The sequence below is a fragment of the Pocillopora verrucosa genome, chromosome 10 (genome assembly GCF_036669915.1).
Source record: "Pocillopora verrucosa isolate sample1 chromosome 10, ASM3666991v2, whole genome shotgun sequence".
Taxonomy (NCBI): Eukaryota; Metazoa; Cnidaria; class Anthozoa; order Scleractinia; family Pocilloporidae; genus Pocillopora; species Pocillopora verrucosa.
The window spans coordinates 11,005,627-11,032,247 of NC_089321.1; the positions used below are offsets into that span (position 1 = coordinate 11,005,627).

Consider the following 26,621-nt stretch of genomic DNA (forward strand, 5'->3'; position numbering starts at 1 on the left):
ATTTGTCGGAATTTTAAATGAAATGTCAAAATGTTCAGGTAGAATCATGTTGACGAAACAATTTGCAATGAACTACCTGTGGTATAATACAAAAGTTCAAATTGAGAACAATTTTAGAACAAAGAAAGTCTTGATGAGGCACTTGTCTTAGAGAACTTTTAGGAGAATTGCTTGGTGCCACGTATAGCGAAAACAAGATTTAAACCACACCTGACTTAAGCAGGTTTCTCTTCTCTTCGGTGGGGACCAATCTTCGACCATTCCTGGATACTCTAATTTCCTCTTTGTCCCCCACTCTTTTATCCCACGAGTCCTGTCGTCCGTGTCACTTCGAGTGGGTTTCTTTTGTGAGAACCGACCCTTTTCGTCACGCAATGGTAGTGGTTTTCGCCGTGTCAGTTGCACCTCTGCAAGTTAGGTCTTGACTCCTTGCTCGTGAGTATTGTTAACCACGTGTCTTGAAGCGGAACAATGAAATATCAGTTTGAAAACACCGATGTGTCAAACAAGAAATGGCTACTTACATAACGAAAAGGAGGCAGTCTATCTCGTTCAGCGAGGTCGTTCAGCGATATTTCGGTGATGAAAAAGTCATCCACTGCCAAGCTACGCTGACAAAACTCATTTAGTCAGTTTAGGCGGACGACAAGAAAGCTGTTAATCACACGACGCTGTACTGGAACGAGAATATCTCGTTTGCTATTGTATCACACTACCGTTTTAGACAAAGTATTTATACCACTTAAATTTAAGAAAGAATGAGTAGAACATAAACCACATTTTCTGTAAAGTACACGAGCCATCCTAACCTCATTTGCCTACTACTTTCCACTCATCATCTGCAAAAAACCTCTTGGATTTTTCAAATTTGAAAAATTTCAGCTAAAACCGTGGCTCCCAAAATATATCTCTCACCTTGCCTAAAAAAATTTCAAAAGAAATTTTCAAGTTTCCACAACTTTGCCCATTACTGCGCGTAGGTCCAGCCAAGGCCTTATGGTCATTGGCCCTCGCAATAACCGCTAACAATGGCTTATAAATATAGGCGTTTAGTGTTAACTTGTAAAACTCCCTGAAGAAGTTTACGACGGTGAGACGAAACGCGTCAGAGAATAAAGAAGTTTTACAGCAACTGTTCGCACAGCGCTGCTCAACAGTTTAGTTTTAAATTTTTTTAAAAATTGTTTAAAAAATTATTAAGAAATTATTGAAAAAAAATTAATAAACGTTTGAGTCGGAGCTATTCCTGTTAGCAGCGAAATACAGGAATGGCACCAGTCTCTTGTCGTCCGCCTGAACCAACTAAATGAGTTTAGTCAGCGGAGCTAGTCAGCAGATAACTTTTTCATCGCCGGAATATCGCTGAACGACCTCGCTGAACAAGAAAAGCTGCCTACCCTTCGCTAAGTAAGTAACCATTTCTTGTGTGACACATCGGTGTTTTCACTCGCATTGATATTTCATTGTTCCGCTTCGAGACACGCTTGAAATGAGAAATGTTGTTATGTACTGGTATTGTCACCTAGAGGGATCACCTACAATCTCACCATGATTACAGCGCATGTAAGATATGAAAGCGCCCTACAGCAGCGCTCCAAGTTGGAACCGTTTGGGTCGCCATGGTGAGAGGAAGATATATTTGGCGACCAAAATTTCGGCAATAGTCACCAATTGGCGACCAAAAGTCAAACCAACAGGAAGAGAAAAGAAAACTTTTTATCATTCCTTAGTCGAATGAACTCCCTAATACGCATAAATCTAAAATGAGCAGTGATCAAGTCGATCTGATTCCGTTTAAATTCACTTCATTATACATTTTTACATTGTGTGTTGGATTTAACTCTAACCTTCCACTTAGCATTGAGAAGTATGGTGACTAAATAAAAAGTGATTCAAGAGTTTATTTACATTATGAAAGGTTTTAATTCCAATATTTCAACTAATTAAAAGCTTCCATATTGTAAATTACCTCTGCAAAAACGTTTTTCATTTTTGCAATTCTCCTGACGAAGGTGGGAATGGCAAAAAGGCCGAATTGCTAAGAAAGTTCACAGAAACAGAAAGGCCGTCCGCTTTAGTGACTCTAATCAGCTCCCATAACGGAATTTAGAATAGCAGGAAGTGTCTCAAAGTAACTCTAAAACCCAAAAAAAAAAGGATAATTCTCATCTGATAGAGAGTAGAACCAGGGTTCAAAATAAAAGCCAGCTGACGGTGGCAGCCGGAACTTTTAGCACACCTCCCTGCGATTTTTCACCGAACTAGAATTTTATAGAAAAATATTACGCTTAATGATCTTCCAACTGAAGCAAAAGTCGCTGTCATGTTATGGTGAACATTTCACATCAGGCAAGAAGGCAACCAAGAAATGTTTTAAAAGCTATTTAGAAACGTAAACGAGTATAAAGTTTCGAAATTTGAAGCGTGCCACAGGGAGTGTTTTTGTTGACAGTATTCAGCTTTCTAAGTATTTGTTCAAGCGTGAAACATGCAAGTTTGTGTGCACACCGTCGCATTACCGTGTTTACATTTCTGCCCGTACAAACTACCTTAAATCAAGATTTATTATCCGCCAAATCCTGTCTAATGTCGTTTGTAAAGCCTTCTCCCGCGTTCCAATTAAAGTGGGAGCTTGACAGTACAGATTTCCCACGGCTGTAAGTGAAGAAGCGCGACAGTTTGTCTGGACAATGTTGTACATTTCACACTTGAACATACACCAAAAACTTGAGCCGTTCATTACGCTTTGTTAGAAGAGGAATTGTCGCAACAAAACATGCTGATCAAAATAAAGATTCTGATGCAGAAATTATTTTAGCAATTGCAATTATACCAAATGTACACCATACGATATGCAACGTGAGCATGCTCGGGTCCAAGCATTCTCAGAAGAATGGGCAGTGCACGATCATGATATCTATTGCGTTACTCAGGTCACTCAGCTCCAACTTGCAGCGTCAGCATGCTCGGCTCCAAGCTTTTTCAGACGAATGGCCAGTGTACGATCCATTAAATCTTTTGCTAGTCTCAGGTCACTCAGCTCATAGTGTAGAATACCTAGGCTATGGTAAGAACTTGCAACGTCAACATGCTCGGGTCCAAGCTTTTTTAGACGAATGGCCAGTGCACGAATAGAATACCCAGGCTATGTTAAGAACTTGCAACGCCAACATGCTTGGGTCTAAGCTTTTTCAGAAGAATGGCAAGTGCACGATCATGATAATCTATTGCGTGACTCGGGTCACCCAGCTCGTCGTATACAATACCCAGGTTAACGTAAGAACTTGCAGCGTCAGCATGCTCGAGTCCAAGCTTTTTCAGACGAATGGCCAGTGCACGATCCACAAAATCTTTTTCTAGACTCGGGTCACTCGGCTCATCGTGTAGAAACCTAGGCTATGGTAAGAACTTACAACGTCAATGCGCTCGGGTCCAAGCTTTTTTAGACTAATGGCCAGTGTACGATCATGATAATCTTTTGCTAGACTCAGGTCACCTAGCTCATCGTGTAGAATACCCTTGCTATGGTAAGATTTTGCAACGTCAACATGCTCGGGTCCAAGCTTTTTCAGACGAATGGCCAGTGCATGATAATCATAATCTTTTGCCTGACTTAGGTCACATATTGAAGGGATTGAAAACAGCTAAAAGTGCGTCAACTGAAGCCGGGGCCAGACAGACAAAGACAACCAATCAGAGGGAAGAACTGAGATATGGGATTCAAATATTGTTGGATTAAGCGAGTTACAGTTCGGGTACAAATTAGTGAAATTTCACCTTGTTTGTTGACCGCTGATACATTACATTCTAAAAAGTTAGGATGAATTGCCAGTTTCAATAACTACTTCCTGCGAAAGTCTCTAAATTCAGTAAACGCATTGTAACGAACCATCGAAAGAAATTGTAATCGAACAGGAGCATCTCGACACGATCCTTTTACGCGAATGTTCGCGACACGAAAATTCTTTAATATGCCCTGATGCCAGTCTCAAGTCCGATTTATATCATCAAAGGCCGGGTTGTTCGAAACCCCATCAAAGCTTTTCCAGGAAAAAAATATATGTTGCCATAGCGATAAGCAGATTCATCACTTCTTTTTCCGCCGAATGGCTAGAGCTTTATCACAGTAACTCTTTGCCTGTTGAAGATCCCCCATCTGACGATACACAAGGGAAAGATCATTGAAAGAGCTGGCGACACAATCATTCTCAGGACCCAACTTTTTGAGGTACAAATGAGAAGCACGTTCGTAACATTCTTTTGCTAGCTGAAGCTCACCTAACTCGCTGTTCAAAGAGCCTAAGTTGCTATAAACATGTGCCACTTGCAAATGATCTCTTCCTGACTTTGCGAAGTAAATGGACAGAGCGCATTGATAACACTCCTTAGCTTGATGAAAGTCACGCTGTTCAGAGTGCACAAGTGCCATGTCGTTTAAAGTTGTTGCCACTTGCAGACTGTCGTTCCCAAAGTTTTTACGACGGATGGCTAGGGCCTTAACATGATAATCTTTTGCCTTCTCCAAGTCACCAGTGGTACGAAACAAAACACCCATGTTATTATACAAAGATGCAACTTTTGGATTCTCGGGATCGAGTGTTTCTAAATAAATTTTAAGGGCGCGCTCAAAATGCATCTTTGCAGTTCTCAGGTCACCCATGTTATGAAGAACAAGACCAAAACCACTGTAAATAGTAGCGACGTCAACATGTCCACATCCTAGCTTCTTGAGTCCCAACTCTAAAGCTCGTTCGTAAGACTCTCTCGCCAGCTCAAATTCCCCCATCTCATTGTTAACAAAACCCAAATTGTGATAAGTCTGTGCCAAATCGGTGTGTTCAGGGCCTTTAAGCTTCTGGTAAATGTCTAAGACGCTTTGATAGAGACGTTTGGCCTCCTGCAGGTTTCCCAGGTCGCAGTTTACTTTGGCAAGTGCTCTCGCAGAATTGGCTACACTAACATGCTCGGGTCCTCTTAATTTAAGAAAACCGTCGTACGCAAGTTCATAATACTTTTTGGCTTCATACAGTTCACCCATCTTGCTGTGCAAAAAGCCTAAGTTACTATTCGTTGTTGCAGAATAATTGTGATCAGGACCAAGCTTTCTGTGAAAAACGGATACCGCACGAGCGAAAAGTTCCTTAGCTTGTTGTAGGTCACCTAACTCACAGTGCACAAGGCCAAGGTCATTGAAGCAGGTTGCCACTTCAACATGCTCAAGGTCAAGCTTTTTCAGACGAATTACCAGCGCACGATCAATGTACTCTTTTGCCTGTTGCAAATCACCAGTTGCACGGAAAACATTTCCTAATTCCTTGTAAGACGTGGCAACATCAACATGTTCAGGTCCCTCTTCTTTTAAGTAAATGGCCAAGGCACGTTGGTGGTATTCTTTAGCTTGTGTCAAGTCGTGCAAGGCACAGAAAAGGGTACCCAAGGTGTTGTAATTTCTTGCCACTTCGACATGCTCGGAACCAAGGGCATTCTGCTGAATTTTTATAGCCCTCAAAAGGTAATCCAAGGCCTTTTGCAGTTCATTCATCTTTTGTAGTACAGAACCTATGCAACTACATGCAGCTGCAACTTCTAAATGCTGTGGTCCAAGGACTTTCGAAAAGATTGCAAGGGCACTTTCATAATAAGAAAGGGCCTCGTTCAAATCACCCAAACGTACATCTACACTTGCAATCAACGACTTGATTTTTGCTTCTTCCATCTCGTCCTTACTGATCGTCAGTGATAACGCCAATTGAAAGTACTTTTTTGCTGACACCAATCTACCTTGACTCTCGCACAGTTTACCACATTTTGTAACAAAACTATGAGGAATGGCCAGCGTGATGTTTTGGAAGTCCAAGTCCTGAAAAGAAATCTCCATGATGATAGCCTCAAGGTGTGGAACAATATTGTCAGGTAAGTCACCCACAGGGCTATCTCCTAGAACCTGACAAAAAGCTCGCAGAGCTCTTCGAACGGATTTTAAGAAGTCTGTGGGAAGGGACTTCTTGACATATCCTTTCAGTACCTCATGCACAATCTGATGAACTCTAACAAAGGTACCGTTCTCATCTTCATGAAATAATAGCAAGCAGCTCTTTTTCATCTTCAATGTAATTACGTCTTTGTCTTCACAGTTATCATCCATGTTCATTATGTAACTAACAATTACGTTTACACTCAGTGGTCGTGGTGCACATACAGAGAGGAAAATTAACACGCGATTTAAGATCATGTCGGATGCCATAGCTTCTTCTAAGGCAGCTGTTACTGCTTCGGTCATGGATCTTCCATAGCTTTGGTTGGTCTTTGAAAGGATCATCTCAGTACTTGCTCTAAGGCCGCTCTTTAGTTTCGCATGGTAGTCATTCCAGTCAAAACTCTTGGTAACACTACGCAATTCTCTGACATAAATGGCAGCGCCCGCCAAAGCAAGAGGCTGGAAATCTAACGCCCGCGCTACTTCTTCCGCCATCTCGCAGTCCATGATTCCTGAGAGCTGCTGCAACAAAAGCCTGGCATCGACAGGATACATACCTTGAGTGATGGAGATATGTTCGATGGAAGAGCTTCTTAAAGGGATAGATGCAGTGTCCTGAGTTGTAACCAGCACCTGCCCCCTTGCCCACTGTTCATCCCCTGCACTTGGCAAATGGACATGGACATTAGATCCGATTGTGACATTGTCAGCCACCAACAGCCACGAAGTATAATGCGTAATCTTTGCGCTTATTAAGGTCATGAGATTTGAAATCTTCTCGTCTGTGTTCAAATCCTTAGCGCTCATAATCTTCGTCAATGTATACTCTGCACATTTACAATTTCGAGCGAGAGAGATGTACGATGCTAGAAGTTCTTTTGAGCTACGAGCATTCAATGTCATTACAAATGAAGAATCGCCAGACTTTTGGAATTCTTCGTAGAACCGCTTGCCAACTAAACGGGCCAGCTGTGATTTTCCACTTCCAGGATTTCCTGACAAGTACAGGCATGTTAGGGTGTTTTCATTTCCACACTTAAGTCGTTTAAGCGTTTTCACTATTTCCGCAACTTCACAATCTCGAGATGAAATGTCGTGTGAAGGAAGAGGAGGGAGGATGCAAAATGGACTGACATCGCAGAGTAGTTGACTTTGAAGTGAGTCTCGTTCTTCCATAACAGCCTGTAATAGCTCCTCTTTCTCTTTCAGTTTCAGTCTGAAATTATCGACCTCCTTACAGACACACTGTAACTCTTCAGTGAAAAAACTGGTTTGATGTTTTATTTCTCGAATACTATTCATGTCAAGACCGAGTGCTCCAAATGCATTTTCAACTTTAGCAATAGCGCTATTAAATCTCGCATCCGAGAGGCATCCTTGTGACAAGTAGACAAATTCGTTACGGAATTTTCTCAGAGAATTCACATGGCGGCGAACATTTCGGTTAAGATTATAGATAGCATTAGAGTAGAGGATGGCATGAAATAGAGCCGTAGAATCCCATTCAGCCGTGTCACCTCTAACCAAGGTACTCCAAGTACACTCATGTGCTTGTCGGTTTCCCATAGATTCCATTTTAAAAAAGTCTATTCCATTTTTACTTGAATCTTTCCATTCTCCTTGTGTTGTTTTGTAGCGATTGTTCCACTCTTGTTTGAAAATTTCCCGCAGACCTTCGGTCATTATATCAGTGACAACACGACAAATTCTGTAGTAGTTTAGCTGCTCTGAAGTGTACATTACCGCCATGGTCAACTTCAGTCAAGTCCTTTGCTTTTTGACACGTCTGTGCTATAAATAACCAGACAATTTGTTTACTTTCAATATTTATCGCTTATTTGTTTAATACCCTAGACTCCCATACACATTTTTCGTTGCAGTTAAATTTTCCCTTTTACTCCTCAAATTGGTTTGCTAGATCTTAGTGCAGAATTACAAAGCCAGCACTCAGAGGGGAAGAAGAGGATAAAGGAGCATTCAACTCAATGTCAAACCTTAATAAGGGCGATAGTCCATAAATGTCGGACCAGGTCAGACAGGCGGGTCCACCGATTTGGCTCAAATTTTGTATGTAAACTTGCTTAGGAAATCTAATCCCGAAATGAATATTTTAAGGATATGGTATACCTTCGCGGGTGTCCTTCGCAAAAATAAAAAAAGAACAAAACCGCCTTATTTGAAGCATAACTACCATAACTATAACTCAATGGAAAGTTTATGAAATGCAATATTCGGCAAAAAATTATTTCGTTTTAGCTTGATCTTATTGTAAACCGAATGGGGCGCGACGATGCGAAATAAACTACGTTTGTTCGAGCGAATTAATCGCATATCAAATCTGACCGCCCAAATGAAACTTCTGCACAATCTCAATCCTGAGGGGTTGGTCTTTAAAACTGTGTGGGGATTTTTCGATATTTTTATTGGTTGCTTTGCAATTTATCTGTCAAGTTTGCTGATCAAGATTTTACCGATACGCATTGCGTCGGAGACCATTGCGGGAGATCCATTCTAAAAAACGGAATTACCCCACATGGGTTTTAGGTTGGTACATTGATAGTCTTCGGACCAAATTTCAAGGCATCCGTAAAGTTTACATACTCTAATAATTTGTTCAAAAATGCACATTTACGTAAAAATGAAGTAGGTTTTTTCCGCTTCCAAAGTTTTCCCACCAATTCACGCCTTTGAGTGAGCACATGTCAAGCTATGTTACTCTTCTGAAGAACACGAAATGCCGACCGCCAATAGAAACACAGAAGCGTCCATATTTTTGTGGGTAATTAGTTACCAGCTACCTGTGACGACAGACCTTTGGTTCAATTCGGCTGAACGACAATTTGATTTCAACTATTTTTATTTTTATTTTTTCAACTTAAGAGCGGCTTGAGCACGCCGCGGGAAAACTTAATGTTGGTTGTTCAAGTGCGAGCGACGAAGATTGCCTAAACCAAGAGCCTTAACTCGTTTCGGTGAGATTCTTACGCCTTTCCGCGTCGAATTTCTTTCCTTCTTGTGCTGACAGCCAGGCTTCTTTTCTTACTTTCACCTATGAACTCTTTTTTCTTTTATCTTTCTCCATTCACACTCTAATTTTAAACACAGACAGATCTACATGTACAACCGAAATCAGGAGATCTTTACGCGATTGGAATTCAAGGATCAGGATGCTTTGCCCCAAGAAACCCTTCGGGAGTCACATATGTTGACATGCCATAATTGGCTATTCACACTTCGGCGGGCCAAAGAGTTCAGTTCGAAAATACGTTTTTGTAAATAACACGTGTGCGTATCAATATTTTACCAAAATTTTTCTTGGAAACTAAAGTTAAGATAATAATGCTTAGTTCGACATTAAAAGAAACAAAAAATGACAAAAGGCTTTGGAAGGTCTACCGTATCCTTAAGATTGAAATTTACTTTGTGCGGGAAATTATGGCTCACGGCCATTTGAGCCCATCCCGGATATGGAAATAAGGCTGACCAAGAGCAACGCCTGGGCTTCTTTTCTTTTCTCATATTTTTATCGACTTTTACTATAAAAATAGTGAGTAGTTTACTTTGTAAAAAACATAAAGGGAGAGTTGAAACGCGCCATTCAATTTACTTTTTCTAAGTTTTAGGTGTCTTAAGATCCCCGGGAAAGAGTGAGCTCAGAGGCTTGTAGCACTGTTGATATGTCGAGTTAGAACAATTTGTTACTTATCATAGGTTATTTTCAGCAGAAAATTCCGAGCTGGACAGTTTTTAATACGCTCCCACACCGCTCAGTGGAATTTGATAAGGTTCCTGGACATTAACGGCGCAGTCTTTTTAAAAGCGGTCCGGTGCATTTCGGTTCAAAAAATTCGAAAAACTCTCGTTTAAGAATTTTTTTGCTTCGCTATTTAGATCTATTCTTCATGAGAGCAAATCACGTTTAACGGTTTTTGACACTGAAAATAATTTTTCAGTTTGACACGTACTTTGCCTTTGCTGCTATTACCGTAAATATGCAACTTTAAATCTTAATTATTCAGATAAACAAAGTTTCTTTGTAACCTCCTAGCAGTCGACAGGAGAGCACCCACAGGGAATCCTGAAGAACACGCCATCCTGTTTACCACGATGACAAACCACATCCTATTTCATGATACAAACCTCAAGTTGCTACAAAATTGTCAGAAATGAAACATTTCACGAAGAAAACAAAAACCGTTTAAAAAGAAAAACTTACGTGTGTTGTTTTTTCATAAAGGATCGATCTAGATATGCGATGCAAAAACATCCCTCAATAGTTTTGTGAAAAGACGATAACAGGAATTTTTGCCTTTTTTGATGATCGGCGCTGTCAAATATGGGCCTTTGAGTGCTGATTAGAAGCAATTTTAGCTCGGGAGAAATTAATTTTTCGCATCGCCCAGAATGCTATTGTCTTTCGCGACATATACTTGCAGTGCCCATTTAATCAGCGGGCAGCATAATAATTTGCATATCCTGAACTAGTCGGTTGTGATTGGAAAAAAAGTATCATGAAGAATAGGCGGTTTAAAAGCGTAAGTTGCGATCAGGCGGTTTTCGAGTGCGAAAGGCTTGTGGTTGCGGACTGGCAACAAACGCCTGATTGAAGGTTATAAAAAGCGGTGCTCAGAAAGCCAGCTAATCTGTGGTCAAGTGAAACTTTAGTTTCATTCAATCTTTGTCTTAAATGTGGTTTTGGCGCGCCCCCGTATTAAAGAGAATAAGGAGCGCGAAAAAATGGCCTAATCACAGTTTTAGAGCAAGCGCGATGCGTGGGTCACTCGCTTTTACTTGACACTTGCGTTGTCATACCCCACCGAAAAATTTTGATGGTTAAACAGGGCTTTTCTTCCTTGTTTACCCATCAAGAAGAAGAGTTACGCGATGACAAGAAAAAACAACAACAACAACAATTGCAGAAGAGACTACGGTGGCACCCCGTTAATACGACCACCAACGGGCCATGGAAATCTATCCGTATTGACGGGAGTAAAAGCATATCACTCACTTGTACTTCACACTCGCGCTCTTTTACTCCACCGATTAACGCAGTCCGACCAAACAGAAGAATAAACAAGAAAACTGACTAACAAACGGCCGCCACGAACAGATTGACGGCCGAGGGAACAGTTACATAATTATTCACAGTTTGATCCGTTTTTAATAATCAAAACATATATATAAATAGCACAGTTTCATTCAATCCAATCAGTGGCTAAAACTTATTTGCAACAACATGTCGAAGCGTGAGAGACATCAGCCAGGCTTTTACGCAACATTATTGAATGATGTGAAGTGAATGAAAGTGATCCTCGCAGTAATTTGCACTACTTAAGCAGTAGTGAAAATAAGGCCTGAAAAAAATTCAGGCCTGTACGGGATTTGAACCCATGACCTCTGCGATACTGGTGCAGCGCTCTACCAACTGAGCTAACGAGCCAGCTGGGAGCTGGTCATGAAGTTGGTTCTAAATAAACCCGTGAAGTGATTGAATAAATGGTTAAGAATATATGAAAGTCATATATTTGAACTGCGGATAAAGAAGTGAATGAAAGTGATCCTCGCAGTAATTTGCACTACTTAAGCAGTAGTGAAAATAAGGCCTGAAAAAAATTCAGGCCTGTACGGGATTTGAACCCATGACCTCTGCGATACCGGTGCAGCGCTCTACCAACTGAGCTAACAAGCCAACTGGGAGCTGGTCATGAAGTTGGTTCTAAATAAACCCGTGAAGTGATTGAATAAATGGTTAAGAATATATGAAAGTCATATATTTGAACTGCGGATAAAGAAGTGAATGAAAGTGATCCTCGCAGTAATTTGCACTACTTAAGCAGTAGTGAAAATAAGGCCTGAAAAAAATTCAGGCCTGTACGGGATTTGAACCCATATAAATATATGACTTTCATATATTCTTAACCATTTATTATTGAATGATGTTCGCCATCGTGGCTTTAATTCGAAATACCGACCGAAGGTAAAACCTACTGTTATGGGCGTTTACGAAGTTGAACGCATTGTAGCAAAACGAGTTCAAGGAGGCAGAGCAGAGTACTTCATCCAATGGCAAAGCTACTCCCCGAGTGAAAATACGTGGGAACCAGCCGACCACTTACCCGAGGAACTCATCACTGCCTTCGAGAACAGATCTATCGATCCATTTCGCGCCGATGAATGCCGAGAGAGACTAATTCTTTTACTTGAGAAGGGTTTAAAATCGCCTCTGGCATGCAACGAAACTATCACGATACGGCACGATGTAGTGCGAGCGCTCTTTCCTGGTTTGCCATCAGACCTCCGTGGGTCTCCGTGCCTCGCTAGTGAAGAGGAACCTTGGTCCTTATCTGAAGAGGTGTTTAACAGTAACAGGCGGCGGATGTCGGGTTGACGCTCCAGTCAGCTTGAAGATGTTTCTTGGCAGGTCGCTTTCCTTCGTAGATGAACAAGGCCACAAAACAGCTCCCCGCCCGGTAGAGAAATTTCAGATCAAGTTTACGAAGAGTTATTTCGCCGGACGCATCCAGTGAGCCAAAGGCTGCTTTCACGAAAACGGCTTCTTTAGAAGCCACCAAATGGAATAAAAGTTTATGAGCAACAGTGGTATTCATCCATAGCTACACAATTACTTATTGATATGTCGAGACAGCTTTTCCAGATAACAAATTTATTTAATTTTTTACAATTTTGGTCGCGGCTTCCACTATGTCTGTGAACCTACGGAAAAAAAGACATCGGTTTTAATTCTCAACAGTCCAATTGTTTTCTCCAAATAAATTATTCTGATGTTGCGGGCAGATTGGTAAGAAATTAGACCTTAGTGAAAAATTACTAACATCATGCCGCAACTTTGGGCTCAATTACAGACTCGAGAGAGCGGCGGAGATCGTCGGAATCGCACCTACGATAGCCACAACCAGTATTATCGTTCATTTTGCATGAAATACGTTTTTCACGAATATTTAACACAAAATAGTCATTTACCGGTATTTTGGTTCTCCAGAATTTCCTGGACACCTGGCTGCAAGGCCACAAACTGAAGTGCCAGCAACACCATAAAGTCCCTGTTTAAAGTTGACAGTTCCGGAAATGACCACTAGAACAATAAACTTCAATTTTTTCTCTTTGAAGAGCATAAAATGAAATGAAAAATGAAAAATCCAAAAGATACTAACCATCTCTGAAGGGGATCCATTTATTGGGCGACCTAAAGAATGTGGCCTAGTTGCCAAGAGTCCAAATTAAGAAAATGAAGAATTTTTTTACCGTTATTAACTCATCTTGAGATGACATGTCTCTCCCACTCAACGCGCAAAACAAAGGGACTCAGAGACTCAGAGCTTACGAAGACTAACAACAATACTTCCGCCAAGCGGTTGTTCGCTAAGATTGTCTGCGCGCGCTCATTTTACATCAGAAAGAAAATGGCGGCGACGGCGATTGAAACGTGGACATTCTCAACGTTTGGAAAGACCCTGGAAAAAAAGGTACGTCTTCAAGCCCATCTAAATATTTAACTTTATTTAAACTATTTAACATCATTCATTGGTCATCGCTTTCATGTATTTGGTGGCTCCTAAAGGAGCCGTTTTTGTTTTGAGTGTGAGTGACTCAGGGTTACTCAGATCTGGGCTGTGTGTCTGAGCTCAATAAAGCATTTATTAAGTCTTGCTTTCTGGATTTGAGATTCATTTTCTTCCCTGTTCTCTGCTCAAGCAGGGTAATGAGGTCAGGAACTTTCTTCTTCTTGAGGACACTTTCAGTCATTGCTGACAGGAATTGTAAAGAATGGCTCTGAATGGCATCCTGGCTGTTTGGACCAAGTACTATCAACTATCCGCAACAGCTCTGCACTTTGAAAGTGAGTACATTTAAGGGACATGTTGCACCTAGAAATCAGTAAATAATGTCAGTTACTTCAACAAAAATGAGAAATGTAACTTGGGAACATTTGCCAATGCTTCATATCTTCCTTACTACAGATTAATAAATAGGAGGGCCCTGATCTTTTCCTTCTCCTCCTCATCAAGGTTGTCATAGGGCTTATTAGGTTGGCCTGTGAGAAAAAAAACAGAAAAAGCCTAGTTATCAAACTGCACACACTAAACAGTATTAAAGCCTAGCTAACATTGCAAAGTGAGAGTTAATTTCTGTACTGAGACATACTGTAGGGCTCCAGGAACAAGCCTACTTTGTTTTGAGATTATTGTTGCTTTTTAAAATACTTGTGTTTTTCTCAGATGACATAACCTGACTCCCCTCTGAACAGACAATACTCTTTGCAATAAAGGAAAAAAAATCTTGATATTGAAGTTTTTTGATAAAACAAAACTAGGATGAACTATAGTTACCTTCAGACAACTGGGCCTTAGTGATCATTACAACCTATGCAGTAGTAGTTACCTTGATTAAATTCTTGACTTTTAAAGTTTACATTGATCATCTGACCAGTATTGTCTTCTAGACTCAACGATTTTGGAGTCAGCCCATACGTCTCAGAAAACCACATTGCAGTATCTGCTTTTTCTCTGTAACAAATTACAAAAACATGGTTTTCAGAAATTTCGTTCATATTATCGCAAAAGTGCAAAATAAAACGTTTTTCAAAAATTGGTCAAGTCTGATAAATGTTTAAGATAGATACCTTATTTCCTTGATATGTCTTTGTTGTTGTCGATGCCCGACATTTTCAATATATTTTCCTCGATGGCCATTTTGTCCTCGTAGACATCTCAGCTGGGCCATTGCATCGTAAAGCTGCGATGCCTTGTCTATGCAAAGGGTAACATATGGGTAGAAATCAGTCAAGTATATTTTTACTAGAGTTAACTAATACAAATTCGTCATCTAAAGTTGTATGCGGTGTGTTAGTTCTGTGTAGTACAAATTGGTGATTGGTGAACATGAAACTTTAAGTCTACATACGTACGGTTTTCACCTGGAGTTAAAATTAAAGTCGATACCAGAAAAACATTAGCCCAGAAACTAATTTGACCATTCAGAATTCAAAAGCTACTGTTCAAGCTGGTGTCAACCTAGGTTTAACTTACATGTAATCCAGCACACTTACTAACAATGTTCTATTATTTTCGTACCTTCCATTTCATTTCGTAGTTCTTGGTTTTCGCTAATCAGCTCTTCATTTTCCCTTTTCAGCTGATGGATAATGTCCCCAGGCATTTGGGTGATCTCGTCTGGGTGAAGAGCAACTTGACACCAGTACTGAGATCGCTCTGCTCGGCGAGTTGTATTGTTTTTGACGCTACGTGCCTTTTTCACGATGTAGTCTACTCTTCTGTAGACGGCCATCCCAACTCGAGAGCGAGCAGACGACGATAATTCGTAGCCGACTTTAACCAAGCTGGCCTGTAGGCTATCGAAAACTTTGTTGTGGCTATGAAGCTTTCCCATTGCCAGAGGCCCTCTCCATTGAGTTGAAGAGAAAATGATGGGTTTTTCTTACCCATAAACGGTGCAGAGATATTTATGAAAGCAGGATTGATCGGGGATTCTACGAGCTCTGATGAGAGCTCCCGATCAATACGCTGCATTTCTTGTACGGAACACATATTTCGGAAAACCAAGGTGGTTTCGATTACTTTCAGACTAAAACAAATTCATGTGCAAAGTTTGAAAGAAATCGATTTTTTTTTGGACCTAAATGCACCGGACCGCTTTTAAGGAGACTGCGTCTTAAATGCCCGGGAACCTTGATAGATGTTTTAGAAACTAACAAATTGTTCTAACTCGACATAGCAACAGTGCTACAAACCTCTGAAATTAAGGTATTTTTCAGGTATCTTAAAACACCAAAAACTGAGTAATTTAAATGACACTTTCAAACCCCTCCCTTTACATTTTTCTACGAAATTTACTATTCAAAACACAGAGGAAAAGTTGCAGACTTGTTTTATAATAAATATGATACTATATATAATATAATAAAAAAAGATACAAAAATGATAAAGCAAAGGAAGCCCAGGCATTGAAAAGTTGCTCTTGGTCAGCCTCGTTTCCATGTCTGAGACGGGCTCCAAATGGTCGTGAGCCGTAATTTCCCGCGCAAAATAAATTTCAATCTTAAAATATCCATTTCGCGATTAGAACTCCTAACATGCAAAATTTGAGCCAAATAGGTGAACCCACCTGTTTGACCTGGTCCGACATTTACGGACTATCGCTCTTAAGGTAATTCCTCTGAGAAAAAAAGTTATCGTACAATTTTTTAAAACTTTGCTTTAATGTTCCTTACCAGTGTTTGTTTCGAAAAAATTTAAAATTTAAAAAATAGGTCACTGCTCTCGTTTTGGAGATATGACGAGCCAGACTTACCCCAGTTATGTCTGTTCTGACACTTATCATACGCGTCATTTTATCGGTTCACGGTACATTTTGAGGTAGTTGGAGGCAAAGGTGTTCAAAGTAACATTAGAAAAAACTTGACAGGTAGAAAGCCTTGAGCGTATGGAACTATTTGATAAATAATTTCTGAAAAATAACGCAATTTTAAAACGACATCGACACAATTTGTTCCTTGAGTCGTGCTTTCAATGTCATAATTTGCATCATCGAATGACGGGCTTTGTGGAAGCTTTTAGCCCTATATTTTTTTCCCCTTCGATTAATCTTTTTTTAATTGTCCAATTTAAAGGGGACAATTTGTACACCAAAATTATGCGATAAGAAATATAGGTTAGTGTGCTCGTTCACGAGCGTAATCAAAAGTAAATTTCAAGATTATAGGTTGGTGTGCTCGTTCACGAGCAAAAGACCATCGTACCTCTTCATCTGTCTATTTATTGAAAAACAATACCGAGTCTCGGAATGCACGCGCGCTTAATCGCCTGATTACGTGCTTTTTTGGCGCAGTACAGGATGCACAGTACAATACTAAGGAATCACCTTAAGTAAAGCATAGCCTTTTTCCGTTTGTTTTTTTGTTCTTGTTTTCGTGTTTTGTTTTTGTTTTTGTTTTTTTTGGTGCATTTGTGTTGGGAAATTGGAAATAAACTGAACATATATTTGACCTGTTGCAGAGAGATCAACACAGATTTATATTCCCTGACACCAATGACCAAATAACATTGCTTAAGCAAGCTAGAAAAATCAATACATTTGCTTAGGTCTAATCATATAATACAATAATTTTCTCATTTCTTCAAATATTCCATAATAATAACTTTCTCTACATAATCAATAAAAGTCACTTTTCCTTCAGCAAATTATACGCTATTCCTTTCCACTTTATCACCTTCATCATTCTACCAACTGATCTAACTTTGCCACATTCCAAAAAGAGGACAACTTCCAGATTTGCTTAGAACCTTGTATTTTGTCTTCATTGGTAGTACTTTGACATTTGAAAGTCCTATTTCTTTCTGCCTGACTCACAGAATGGACATAATTTATTTTATCTATTAGTTCAATCCTTTTCTAAGTCATGGAAGAAGTTAGAATGGAGAAAGGAGAGGACTACAAGAAATGAAATGCTCCCTGTTCACGAGTGACTCACCATCAACACTCTCCTTGGGCTTGCCCCATGCTTGTCCAGACTCCCTTGTTGTGCAGGCTAATTTCTGCTTGATTGACTCTGGCCGAAAACTCTATTTGACAAGTGCACTGCTACGGAAACAGATACAGTGATTAGTGCTAAGGGCTGAAATAGTTGCTGGCCAACAGTCAATGTCCAGTCAAATATAGGTTTTGTCTGATCCACTCCTTAGATGGCCCAACATTTTGATCAGTTTTTATGAAGACATGAAAAGAATAATTTTATTCTGAGTGAAGTTCAGGATTTAAAACAGCTACATCCTTTTTCCCCCGTAGAGGGGAAAAGGCCTGCATGTAAATATAAGTAAGAGGGGGGGGGGTTGATTTACTGAGGTATAACTTAATGGATAGTTGACTGGCCAAAAATAGATTGTATCTGAGAAAATATGTTTGACCGCACGTCACCAGAGGCAGCAAGGAAATTATTTCAAGCCTTAGTGTTGCTACCGCAAAAAGTGCCAAATTTAAGGATGGAGGCTCTTTAATCACCACAAAATAAATTGGTGCCACAAAGTTTGAATCAGGCTTAAAAAGTTGCTTCCCTACAAAACAATGTTTCTAAGTTCAAAATGCTACTGTTCCCCCTATAAGTAAAGAAAAGGGCAAACTCCTTACAGGGCCCAAGATGCACCAAGCTGCATAGTGGAGTTTACTTTGCAATAAAGCATCAGAGGGTGTCAAATGAACTTTTTGTTCCAGTAGCCAGTTGGCACCTAAATATTTCAAAGTGGTAGCCATTTTTAATCAAGCGATTGACCTAGATAAACCCTCCAAAATTAGGAAAGCAAATTAGTGATTAACAGCAATTCATAACAAGCAATCACAAAAAAAAACCTTTCCATTCCAATCAAGAATAATCTGCTCCTGTCATACAATCATCAGCTCATAGAACAAACTCTCTAACTTGAACATATTTATAAACATTCAGTACCTAACCATTGCACCACTGAAAATAGATATTAGGCAAACACCATTTCTCCTACAAATGGGTGGAAAATTTTCTTCCAATTAAACTTGCACTTTAGTTGCTTCAAATAAATGATTATTGTTTACCCTTCCAAATGAAAAAAAAGAGCCTCAAATATCATGAACATATCAAGTGAAGATTTACAACATGAACTTCACAGCCTTTACAGCACATAGTAGTTATTACAATTTCACACAACCATAACAGTGTAATCAAAAGTACATTTTAAGATTAACCTTGTTTCATGATGAAATACACACATATACAGCGCATTTCCTAGCCCCTTGTCACAATCAACTGATGAACAGATCAGAAAACTTCTACTCTGATCGGTACTAAAGAAAATTGTGCTGGGTTTTTACATTAATGAAGAATATTCTTAAAGAATCTCCAGCCCCAGAACCTTTTAAAGGTGTTTTGGAAATCCTCTGTGGTCATTTGATGAAACTGCCACAAATACATGTAGGTATGTGATGGGTACTTGTATCAAGTTGTATCTGGCAAATTGTAATGGTCAACAGGACAGAACAGGAATTGATAATATTGTTGATTGTCTTGGTTTACTTCCTACTGCAACTGGGCACTATTCACTGACTGATTAAGTCACCCATATTGACACTATATTACCAAGTAGAGAACAGAAAGAACTATGATACTATTACCGTAATTTCCGGTCGATTACCCGCGGGTAATCTGTTGATTTTGCATTAAATCCGCGCCACTGCGGGTAATAGGGAGGTGCGGGTTATGTGACAATTTTAAATTCTTCTGGAAGTTGAATTGAAAAAATTTCTCACCTACCTACGTTTCCACCTCTCAAATGAATTTTATTGTATCAAAAGTGCCACAAAGCGGCACGAAAACATGATGCCAACTCGAGTTTATTTCACGCATAATTAGTTGCGTGACAAACAAATTTTTATCGGCACGCGTGAAAACAAAACCTTGATGGTGACAAAAATAATCCAAGGATATCCGGCGCATCAGTAACAAATTTCCAGTTTTCACTAGCTTGAGCTAAAGAGAATTTTCCCGTTTTAAGGGACTTGTTAGGCCCAGTAGAACAGGAGATATCGATTTTTTTGAGAAATTGCCGACAGTAATTTTAAATCCCAAATGCATCACCAGAATGTTGAAAATAATAGGTGCGAAACTTAACTAATTTCGCGCTGAAAAAGTATTTTAACGACAAATGTACAATGGATATTGCTCATTACGCTCCTACATGCTATAAAAAGGTAACTGACTGAATAAGAATTATAAACCTCGATCATTCGCGATAAGTGTATCCACGAGTCACCAATTAAGTTAAAATGCCTGCTGTGAAACGCCCACGTCACAGTTTTACGTTTGATTATAAGCTTAGAGTAATAACTCTTGCCGATGAAATCGGTAATAGAGCAGCAGCAATAATCAATCAATAAAGTATAAGCTAATATTGACACAGAATTGTGCACATGTCTGAATCGAAAGACTGAAATGTATCGCCTTAATGTCACGTTTTCGCCACCGAAAAAGTTGAATAACAACGTGCGGGTTATCCACCGGTGCGGGTAATCCGTTGACTTTTTTTTTCGCCGTATGCAATAATCGGCCGGTGCGGGTAATCGGCCGTGCGGGTAATCGACCGGAGATTACGGTAAGACCATTTTTTAAAGAACACTCTTGCAACAAAAGAGAATACACACAGAAATGGAGGTTGCATACAGAGTTCCAAAAGATATTAAGTCCTTGGCTGTAACTTCTTTTAGGAGATCAGGTGTTTCACTAAAAACTAATTTTGTCAAATTAATTGAAAGAAACAAACTGGAATAAAACACAGGTATCATAGAGTTGGTTACAATAGTACCATTCTTTAACTACTGCTGTTTGACTAAATATAGCACCCTCCATAACAGAAGGGGAATAGTTTTGGAACCTTTTTCAACTAACATTTAGCAAAAAGAAATACAGCTGATTCAAGTGCCATGACTACCCTTAAGTAATGTTGAAAACAGGTGTTCCACTAGAACAAATTACAAAAAATAAACAAACCTTTGTTTCTCAATGGTGTGTTTCTTAGATGTTGTTTTGTTATTGAAAGTTATGTTACACTGTAGTGAGAGGTGGCAAATCAAGAAAAAATTCAGTTACATGTACATTTTCTTCTGTGATTGGGAGATCTTGCTTTCCTTGTGATAAAAGTATGCCAAAAAGCATGATGTCATGGAAATTGATGAATGTAATTTTGGAATTTTGGTTTGAAGCAATATTTTGTAGCATCACTCAACAGTGGAGTGTAATGTTTGTCTAAATCTACAGAAGAAACACAACAGGATGGCAGATTTTTCTCCATATGTGTCTTGATAATCTTCTTTGCTGACATCTGTACTACTCTGGCCTTAACGGTCACCATTTGGTTAAAACAGCAGCAAAAATTACCACAATGTTATTGGCAGTGAGTATTTCAATTTATGAAAATATCATTTTCTCTGCAAGCTTGATGACATTGTACATCAGTTCAAAACTGGTATCTGATGATTTTTCAATCTTTAAGTTTCCCAGTTTTATTATGCTTTTCTGAAAACTCATGTTAGAGTGTTCCTTTTTATTTGCAGAAAACTATACTACTCTCATCATAAGATCAACTGTTGAAAGGGTATAATTATCAAAATATGTATTTCTATTATGCAAATTGCAGATTTTGAATTCATTTAGTGAATGATAGATTTTCATACGAAGTGCCATTTTGTTTTGTTTCATTTCCTTTTGTCAATTACAGCAATTCCTCTCAAAATGTCAGCTAGAAAAAAAAACAATGGTTAAATAATGAACATTAAAACAGCTTTTAAAATTAAGACTGCATGTGGATGCCAAACAAGAACTCTGGAATGTTATGGAAGTTGTACGTCCAAGCATTCAAACTTTGAGGGTCTGGCAATTTGCTCTCATTTGTTTGTAATTTCTTCTCCAACAGTTTTTTGTGATCTTTGGCAGAAGCAGCCAGTTTTATCTACTTAATTAATACAGCTTCATGCATATATCAAACAGTTCTGCTTTTTCCTTCCCTTTCCCATTATTACTTAACTGAATGCCTCCTCCCCATAAATAGATTTTGAACCTCCCACATAGAATTTTGAGAAATCTTTGCTCACAGTATTGTACTGTATTTTCACTAACACAGCCCTTAAATCTTTATACTGACATTCATCTCACTCGACTTTGCACCTAGCCTTGTTCTTGCACCTTAACTTTGGCACCAGATCTCTGAATCATGAGAATCTAGAAATGGTCTAATAATGGTTTTCACCACGTAAGATTTTGATCATGTGACAGTGAAAACCACCAATTGCTTACATAATCATTCCTACTATTGTACAAGCAATAAAAGTTGGTTCAAACCGCACATGGTGTGTGTAGCCTGCATAGCAGACAATTACCTTAAGTTGTTTGTTTTTCATTCTCCTTGTGCACCTTGTTCAGGTGCTCCCCAACAAAACTACCACCTATGCAGACGAGTTATTATGAGTTCTCATAAAAATCACCTATTTGTATAGGTAATCACATGATTTCAAGTGCAATTTGTGATAAACCAGTGCAAGTAAATTTTCCACCAGCCCATAGACTAGTAGCCTTGGAAAATTCTATGAATTCTGATTTATTCCAAACTGTATGGGGAAAATCACACGATAACTTTTTAACAATATACATGCAAAAGTATGAAGTTTTCCTCATTAGTTGTTTTTATATTGTGCCATGACTCACTAGTTGAGCCCCTTTCCTTTGCCTTTTTGCTATAGTAGTTGAGCTTTTCCCTCATTAACTTGCTTCAAACTTTTAAGCTCCATCATGGATAATTGAGCATTCCTACTCTTTCTCAGTTAGGTATTCGTTGACAGCAGTAACCATTACATGAAAGCTATCATGCTCATAATCTTCCCCATCTTTACTACAAACTGTTGCATAAAACTTCTTAATACTCTTTTTAAGGGCCTCTTGTTTACACTTTCATAGCTGTTTTAGGAAGCCAGACTTGAGGCCAGTTGTTTTTCCTTTGTTAATAATATACCAGCAAAAGTTGTTTATACTTTGTGTCATCATTGACTATCATCTACCATCATGTAGTTTGGACATGTTTGAATTCAACATAATAGTTTATGATGGTTTTAACTGAGTGGATGATAGTGAATAATAGTTTTTCGGTCAACACTTTTGTCAAAAACTGGCTTAAACCGAAATGACAAATGGTTTAAAGACTAAAGTAGCCATCATGAAAGTCAATGATGGTGAATGAAAATTTAAACTATCAGTGACTATCATCAACTATCATGACCGTTTGCATGAGGCTAACTTTCAAAATTTGGTCATCCAAGGGAAAATCTTAAGCCCAGTTCAAACAGTCATTATAGCTAATAGTAGTTGACAATAGTTTCAACTTTCATTTGCTATCATTGACTATGATGTTTGCATTCAAACAATTCATCATAGCTGATAATAGTTGACAAAATCACACAGTGTGATAGCGTAATAATTACGCTATTACAATTATTGTAAACAGATACAGCACACACTGACGTTAGCATTTAAAATTTAATTCAAAAAGTTGCAACTTAAAGATATGATAACATCTTTAATAATAAAATGTCACCTTACAACTTACTGAGTTTCTCACAATAGCTTTTCTGTGATCATACTTTGCGATCATTTGCACAATTGTGGAACATTCCTTGCCTGTTTCTTGATGTATTTCATTTTTAACACAGCGGCCACAATCATTCTTAATAGAATTCCAAACCTTCATATAGTCTTCTCACTTCATGCACAAGATGTCATTATTGAATGATTAACACATGCAATATTCAAGAAACAATTGCATGCGATCCATACTCTCCACCTTTTAAACCAATATGTGTTCATTTTGTTGACAAAAACAGAACAGAGACCAAAACTGTTCCTTCAACTTTATATATTTTCAGTGGTCAGGGGTCTACACACACTGATTTTCATATGAATATTTGCATAGTCACCAAACAGAAGAGAAATAAAACCACCAGAAAAGTAAACAAATGGCCAGTCACAAGACAATGCTTCCCTTTTCCCTGTAAAGATTCGCTGGTTCCTCATGTAAGCTTACAGCAATATATGACACATTGCACATGTAGGAAACTATAGCATTCTCTAATTTGATCCAAAATTCTTGCCCAAAGTTATTTTTCCCTTACCAAATTAAATCTCAATGTTTAAATGTATTATATTGCTGCTCTTTTGTATCATTTATTCAAACTGCCAAACACGTCTGGTTTAAATATACTGGCTGTATTATTCCCCAGAACAAGCGTTGTGTACGCAATCTAAATGGACCAGCTGTATTAAACGTCAAGTGATCAGAAATTTAATAAGAACTGTAACAATGGCAACTGTAACACCAACAACATTTTTTGCATTTTTTCTGGCAACAGCCATGATATCAAACTGACCACATCAGACCTGCTTGTGGTTAAATTGCCTTACAGGAAACTGTAACAAGACTTACAAAACTGTGTGCCAGTCATTATTTGAGAACTGTGACTAGTGGTCGACCTCACCCAATTTTGAAGTATTATGAGCCACCATAAATCATGTATTAGACATGAGATTTATAAATCTCCTTGAGATCGCTTAGAAGTACCACATCAATAAATAGTATTTTGGGTTGCACAGGTTCTTCCTATTTCTAAAAATTTTTAGAAAATTTGGCAACTGTTAGTCATTTTTGTTGTTTAAGAACTGCAACTGATAATCAACCTCTCGCAGTTTCTGAGTGTCAACATCCATGCCTCTGCATTCTGAGAGAGCAAAAACAGAATGTTACACATGAGATCTATAGATCCCCTGAGAGCACTTAGCAGTTCCTCAACATAGTTTATGTTGTGTAGGCTCTCTTGATTTGTCAAATTTCTCAGAAAAATATCAGTGCCACACATTTAGAAGTTGTTTGAAAACATTGACTGGCTGCCAGTCATAAAAATTACTGTTTGCCTATATGTTAACCAAAAAACACAAATAAAATGCACCAAAAATTGCACACCAGTACGAATAAAGAAAAAATTGCACATCAAAAAGTTGCACATGCTCGCATAAGCTTGATACATCTGCCTCAGTAGTAAATATGAGGTAGTCCTTTTGTTCTTCTATTGTTGGCTGTTTCTTGTTTTAAAGAATAGGCTACAATGTAATAGTACTAAAATACTGCACAGCTACCAACAACAAGTAAACTTGTCCATTTCAATCACTGTTTGGACTGTTATATACTGATGCTACTTTGTAAGAGGATTATATCAATGATTCATCATTTTCCAAAGGAATTCTTTTATCAAATCTGGCTATTCCTCACTATGAATAAAAAACATCCATTGCAACAGCTTGGGAATGAGTTCAAATTATATTTATTCTGATCAGTAGCACAGTTCTAATGTACAAAAGCGTAACATTGGGGTAAAATTGAAAAATTGATTTAAAAATCAATTCTCATTAGAAATAAGTCAGAAAGTGAAGGAAATTGGTTTCTATCTTGAAATTGTGTCATTTCGGTCGATTGGGACGTATTTCAAGCAAGTTTTCTGTTACCCGTGATGCAATGCGGTCACGCCCTTTTTAGTTAAAGATACATAAATACCGTGTTTCAAAAAAAAATTTTTATTTTTCCTTGCCACATTTGAATCCTAGAAACTCTAGAATCCATAATCTTTGCATTAAATGACACGGTCTTGTGCTTGCGAACAACACAGCACTTGACTGCGTGCTTGAAACATGCGATATGTGTTTAAGTGAGTTTCCCGCTCGTTTCCTCAGGTGATGTAATATTTTACTTTTTAATATGGAAATCTAAAACAGTCCTTATTGAGTAAGTAGACTTTGGAATGATTTGGAAGGAAAGGAAGCCGTCAAAATGGCAAGAGCGTCGCGCTTGTTTTTGCTAGAAATTCGATCGCTTACCTTCCTAAGGTTCAAAACTGTCGACATTATGTTTAGAATGACCTTTATTGCCAATATTTTCGTCGGCTTTTAACGGATTCGATCGAGTCTGGTACTTATGTCTACATTGACACGCTCCAGTGCATTCGTCGCAAACATTACGACTAGGAAAATGATCAGAACTATCGCGCGGTAGATCACACTGCTTGCCAACTGTTTAGAACGCAGAAAAAAATTCAAATCTCGACAACGTTTCAACAGAAACACAAAAAAACGAAAGGAAATTGAAAATAAACTTGTGAGCATTACATTTTGAGATTAAATTGTTCTATAAGTCAGGAATTATGAAAATCATTCCCAAGCTTTAAAGCGTGACGCATCATATGGCGAACGCTTTCGTTGATTTTAAGAAAGATTTAGCACCAATTTTCAGGATTTTGGTTGCCACTTTGCTTAAAAAGGAACCAATTATGGAACATCTCAAGCAGATCTGATGATTGTACGCCGAGAAATTCTTAAAAGATTCGAGCAGATCCATGATTTTTCAATTTGCGCGTGACAAGCGTGCTACTAATCTCGATCAGTGAATCGAATTTCAGCAGAATCAGTTATCACAGTCTTTAAGCGCTGATTTATCTGTGAATATAAACATTTTGGCAAGAAAAGTAGCGATTTTACCTATAAGATGTCGTCTGCAGCACATACTTGAACAGCCATAGGTAAAATTTCCGCTCAACCCCATACTACATTATAAAATATAAAAATATAAAAGACTAAAGGTCTAAATATTTGATGGCACGTGAGATTTTAGTCGGGAAGTTGCGAATTGAAGATACTGAAGCCTACCAGGATACAATGAGAATGTACTATGAGAAATTCTGCGAAATTTTGACGGTCATTTTAGTAATTTACCAATTTCGGTTTGAGCCAGTGTTTGGCAAACCTGCTCACTACTCATTCCAATGGCAAAAAACTACTCAGTGTCGCAGTCTCGAATAAATTCTACTCAAAAGTATGAAGTTCAAAATGGAAAGAAATTGTATAATCAGTTTCCTTACCTTTTAACTAACAGTTTCATCGATGCTACCGTCGTATTAAACGCTATCACTTCCGCTCTGCTTCCCCAGCAACCATCCTACACTAAATAACCAATATAATGCAGTTTTACTTCTTCCAATCAAAGTGCGTTGTGAATGC

General features: G+C 38.6%; 2 protein-coding genes across 4 annotated transcripts; both read right to left on the minus strand.

The window, feature by feature from the left end:
* Positions 1-1,745: 1,745 nt before the first annotated feature.
* Positions 1,746-26,621, minus strand: LOC131780844 (uncharacterized). 3 transcript variants are annotated; one of them, XM_066173805.1, is made up of 3 exons: positions 26,483-26,621; positions 17,487-17,596; positions 1,746-7,763 (listed from the first exon to the last, which is right to left on the minus strand). In XM_066173805.1, exon 3 carries the CDS (start codon positions 7,724-7,726, stop codon positions 4,088-4,090), a length of 3,639 nt encoding a protein of 1,212 aa, XP_066029902.1. In that variant the 5' UTR covers positions 7,727-7,763; positions 17,487-17,596; positions 26,483-26,621; the 3' UTR covers positions 1,746-4,087. The 3 variants fall into 3 exon arrangements, with proteins under 3 accessions (XP_066029902.1, XP_066029900.1, XP_066029901.1); XM_066173803.1 differs by having other exon boundaries at positions 1,746-7,768; XM_066173804.1 differs by having other exon boundaries at positions 1,746-7,768; positions 17,487-17,593; positions 26,483-26,616.
* On the minus strand, positions 13,601-14,741 carry LOC136283640 (uncharacterized). The gene is made up of 4 exons (XM_066172821.1): positions 14,619-14,741; positions 14,378-14,502; positions 13,952-14,030; positions 13,601-13,863 (listed from the first exon to the last, which is right to left on the minus strand). Coding segments are annotated over exons 1-4 (306 nt in total). The 5' UTR covers positions 14,720-14,741; the 3' UTR covers positions 13,601-13,862.

Excerpts from the sequence above, each read along its gene's own strand:
- LOC131780844 (XM_066173805.1), bottom strand. The coding sequence starts at position 7,726 with ATGGCGGTAATGTACACTTCAGAGCAGCTAAACTACTACAGAATTTGT.
- LOC136283640 (XM_066172821.1), bottom strand. The coding sequence starts at position 14,719 with ATGGCCCAGCTGAGATGTCTACGAGGACAAAATGGCCATCGAGGAAAA. Across the intron at positions 14,503-14,618 it reads AGACATATCAAGGAAATAAG|AGAAAAAGCAGATACTGCAA; the intron begins GTATCTATCTTA and ends AATTTGTTACAG. Across the intron at positions 14,031-14,377 it reads AAGTCAAGAATTTAATCAAG|GCCAACCTAATAAGCCCTAT; the intron begins GTAACTACTACT and ends TTTTTCTCACAG.